Below are 4,077 nucleotides of genomic sequence, written 5' to 3' on the forward strand. Positions count from 1 at the left end.
CCCCCACCCACCCACCTGCTCTCAGTGCTGGATGAACGCCGTGCGACTGACAAACAACAATGCAAGAACACAGGCGCAGATTTTTGCATGAAGGCATATCGATCCTAAGTAACAGCTATGTTGCTCAGGCTGAAACTTTCATTGCAAGCGGTGCTCGGAAGGCTGTCCCCACACAACCAGCAAACATTTTACGTCCTATAGCGCATGCGATGGCAATGTACGCTTTCGGTGAAGTGCTAGTCAGTAAATTCCCAGACATAGCTTTACACAATTCCCTAAGCAAACGATTTTCGCCATCAAAAACCAGGAAATAATGGAGCAATGCTACACCAGCAGCTGGAGTTTTTTTTTCACGCTGTTGAGCGCTCAGCGCCAACGTGTGCTCTTGCCATGAATGTCAGCTACTGTAGCAATTTTTAAATAGTATAGCGCCAATTGCCTCTAGAAGATATTTGTTAAATCAAACTTTTTTTTTTCAAATTTCTTTTCAAATTTCCGGATGTAAAACATACTATTTTGGAATTTCTAGGAAGGGTAAGTGTTAACATTCCACCATACCATATCATCAACTTTAACTTTGAATCGCTTGGCTTTGGTGAAAGCCTGCAGTTCCTCTAAAGAGCATCCCCCGCTCGGTCGCTTTCGCATGATTTCGTCGATGATTTCATCCACTTCTCCGACATCGCCTTCGAACACTGTCTTAAATGCCGTTTTGCACGTCGAGTTGATGCAGATGACAGTCGAACACGCTGGATGATAAGCCAACTTGCCATAGAACTGCTCACAGATCCCAGTTTGGGATCATCTCTACCACATAGGCACTGTCTTCTTTTCTTCCGTGTTTCAAAAAAGGCTTGAAGGGGTCGCTCTTGAGCCACGCGCCGTTCTTCTTCGCTAAGTACAGCGTCACCGAAGATGGATCAACGTTAAAGCGATCATTGACGTCTTTCTTCTTCTTCACGATACCTCCTGTAGCGCTTCCACGTCTCCATTGCGCTCAACCTCGACGGAGAACACGCTTCCGTCACCATACACACCACACCGCAGCTTGACGTTCTTCTCCTCCACCTCGTCCATATTTCCTTTTCACCTGATAGATCGGGACCGAGAATGAGAATATCAGAGCGTTTGATATCCTCCTCAAATCGATGATACCATTGCCGTCATTCATATCACTGACTACTCAAACAAAGCTCTCAAATACTAGAGACATCTCCATCGAAGTGTCCCTCTGAAACTTGATGCGCTCAATAAAGACTACCAGGGACATTCATTCATGGATGCCGATCGACTTACTTCCGATTAATACGAGAACCAAGGCGTTGAATCATTTTGTCCACCGTCATTCATTGAAAACCGAAACTTGCTTCGTATGGCTACGAACAACTCGTATCAGCTCATCAGCAACAAATACGAATACAAAGAGGGTGAATTAATGACAGTACCTGAACCTAACCGAGAACTTAAGCTCTATATTATAGAACTTAAATTCTCGGTTAGGTGATATTATCAAAGAGCGATTCGATATGAAGCGAACTCCAAAGGACAATATCAATGTTCAGGGTATCATTACAGCCAATTACATATATATATATATATATGATGCAATCTATTTGTAAGCATTGTCCAACGAGCATAAGAAAAACTGTTGTGATGTCTACAATCGAGTCCAGAGATCTTTCAGAGATGTTATTCTCAATATTATACATGCTTTTGCCGTGTCGAGGCCCTCGTCCCTTACTAATTGTGGGAGTTTCGTGATTACGAAGTTCTGCACCGAATTCAAAACTTCACAATCCCCAGATGAAAGTATGCACACTTTTTTTTTTGGAAGATCGGCGCCATAGTGGAGCAATAAAATGCATTTGATATGTGTATGTTTAGCCCTATATACACAAAAGTATCACTCAGAGAGCCACAGAGATCTTCTAGATATCTTGAACAATGTAAATAGTACTCGAACGTCTTCGACTTAGCTGGGAATTTTTACGTAACGAACCCAATTGAAATAGTTATCAGAGATTCAATCACGTGCGCAATTGAATGTACTGGGTACAACATAAGTACTTGTTAGTAGAATCGTTGACTCTGCAGGCTCCAATACTAGCGAACCAATGGACTACAACATGTTCTGATACTAAAGGAAACGGACTCCATAAAAGTAGTGGTGAAATGTCTCCAATTAGCCACATTCCTTCAAGACCGACAGTCCAACAGTTTCTTGACTTGCAGCACAAGTCCCAAACTCTATTCAAGGCGCCAACCCCGTGTGATAATAGAACGAAACAGATTGCAGGAAGCATCATAAGCCCATTTGGTCGGGTATAAAATGATATTTTCCAATTATTTTTCTGTACATACATAGAATCTTTACTACAGTATATTTTAACATGCTCTCGTAGGTTGTTTCACGGGCCGAATCAGTTCCAAATGAAGCGGCAAAAAAAAGTCATATCGCGTAGTTTGAGAGGTGCTGCGTTCTAGAAAAGTATTTGATATCTCAACTTGCCTCTTCCAACCATTCTGCTAGCGCGGTGATCCTGGAACGAGTACAAGAAGACCATGCATTGAGGTAGCCTTGGATTGATCTTTGAGTGTCAATTTTTGCTTTACAGACTTAAAGGCACGCGGTACGATACAGTCAATATTGGTAAAACTGGGGCAAACTGACTGCAAAAATGCGGATTCATCAAAACTGTTCTATTTGCCATTTTCTTCTCCATGTACTTTGTCTTGAAGATTTGATAATTTGCGTTTATACTGTTTTAATTCGATGACGTTACTATTTTAAAAAACGAGCCTTTAAAGAGACGGAGTAGTCACACTTCTCTTTTAGCTCACAAAATACCCCCGCTGCATGCACGGCAGATGTTGAGTCCCCGCGAGCTCAAGCAGGTTCGACTTCTACACGCACACAAAGGGTAATTGCGCGACTAGCAATTCTGCGAGAGTTCGCGACCACAGACCGATAGGCCCTACCTATCAGATACGGACAACCTGATGCCAAAATATGTTTTAAACATGATACTTCCCCTGTCATCGCTTGACGGACTCTGGCCGAGAGATGAGAGGACCGTAGAGTACGAGAGATAACCCGACGCATGCAGAAGTTGACCTACTGCGGTGGCGAGACGGCTCGAGAAACGCGTTTACAATACAATACTTCCTCTGTCCGAAAATATAAGCAGGTCGCTTGTATAACTGCTGTCCGGTAATATAAGCGTTGCGTGCGGTTACAGCCTACTTTTTTCTCTTCAACCGATCTTAAGAAACTAATGGCTTTGTCGTACACCGGCGGACAGAATGCAACGGTCAGCAAAATCAAATGTAAACAGGCGCGTGCGTGCAGCAGCACGCGCATATCGTTTTTATTAGCCAATCAAATCATTGAAAACGCCGGATTGCATGGCAGCTAAACCTGAACCAGTCAGTCGCTAAAATGGAGGCAGCCCCCGACCCCCCGTCAGAGCCACCACCGCCGCCAGAAGAGCTCGCCATCGAGGGCCTCCTCGATGAGGTTTTCTCCGCCCCCAAGCAGCGTCGAATGCACTACTCAATGAAGCAAAAACGTGATGTTCTGCTCGCTACACTAGGTTTAGGTATCCGCGAGGCTGCTAGAGTCCAAAAAATCCCTCGCAGGACGCTAGAATCGTGGCTGGAGAAGAAAGAAGACATCTTCGCGTTTAGAGGCAGTGAGAAAACGCTGTCCCGGGCGTCTGGCCGCCCCGAGATCATCCCATTCAAGGTCGAGCTAATAGCATTCATGAAAGACAAGAGACGCGAGTCGCTGCCTCTCACGGCCTCCATAATGGCCGCGTATATTCGCGACGAGTACTCAGAGTGGCAAGAAGACTACGCGGCAGGAAAGAAGGATATATACACTGCGTATCAGTCGCTGCAACGGCTGCTGCAGCGTTTCGCGTACCGGCACGGCTTCGTCCAGCGTACGCCGCACGGCCTTAAGGTAGTTTTTTCTTTCCTATTGTTTTCACGGAATCTAACATCTTGTATTGCATTTTAGGAAAAACTAGAGGACTTAGTAGAAGTTCAAGATAACTTTGCTAGGTTATTCAAGGC

General features: G+C 44.6%; 2 protein-coding genes across 2 annotated transcripts; one reads left to right on the top strand and one right to left on the bottom strand.

Moving 5' to 3' along the window:
- Nucleotides 1-781: 781 nt before the first annotated feature.
- Nucleotides 782-1,077, bottom strand: PPTG_24097 (hypothetical protein; the record flags this gene model as incomplete). Its single annotated transcript, XM_008915156.1, has 2 exons — nucleotides 782-889; nucleotides 967-1,077. 2 exons carry the CDS (start codon nucleotides 1,075-1,077, stop codon nucleotides 782-784), a joined length of 219 nt encoding a protein of 72 aa, XP_008913404.1.
- A 2,362-nt stretch (nucleotides 1,078-3,439) lies between these two features.
- Nucleotides 3,440-4,040, top strand: PPTG_17423 (hypothetical protein; the record flags this gene model as incomplete). Its single annotated transcript, XM_008915157.1, has 2 exons — nucleotides 3,440-3,964; nucleotides 4,032-4,040. The coding sequence occupies 2 exons, from the start codon at nucleotides 3,440-3,442 to the stop codon at nucleotides 4,038-4,040; spliced, it is 534 nt and encodes a 177-aa protein (XP_008913405.1).
- Between the last annotated feature and the right edge of the window lie 37 nt (nucleotides 4,041-4,077).

The sequence above is a fragment of the Phytophthora parasitica genome (genome assembly GCF_000247585.1).
Source record: "Phytophthora parasitica INRA-310 unplaced genomic scaffold supercont2.68, whole genome shotgun sequence".
Taxonomy (NCBI): domain Eukaryota; phylum Oomycota; class Peronosporomycetes; order Peronosporales; family Peronosporaceae; genus Phytophthora; species Phytophthora nicotianae.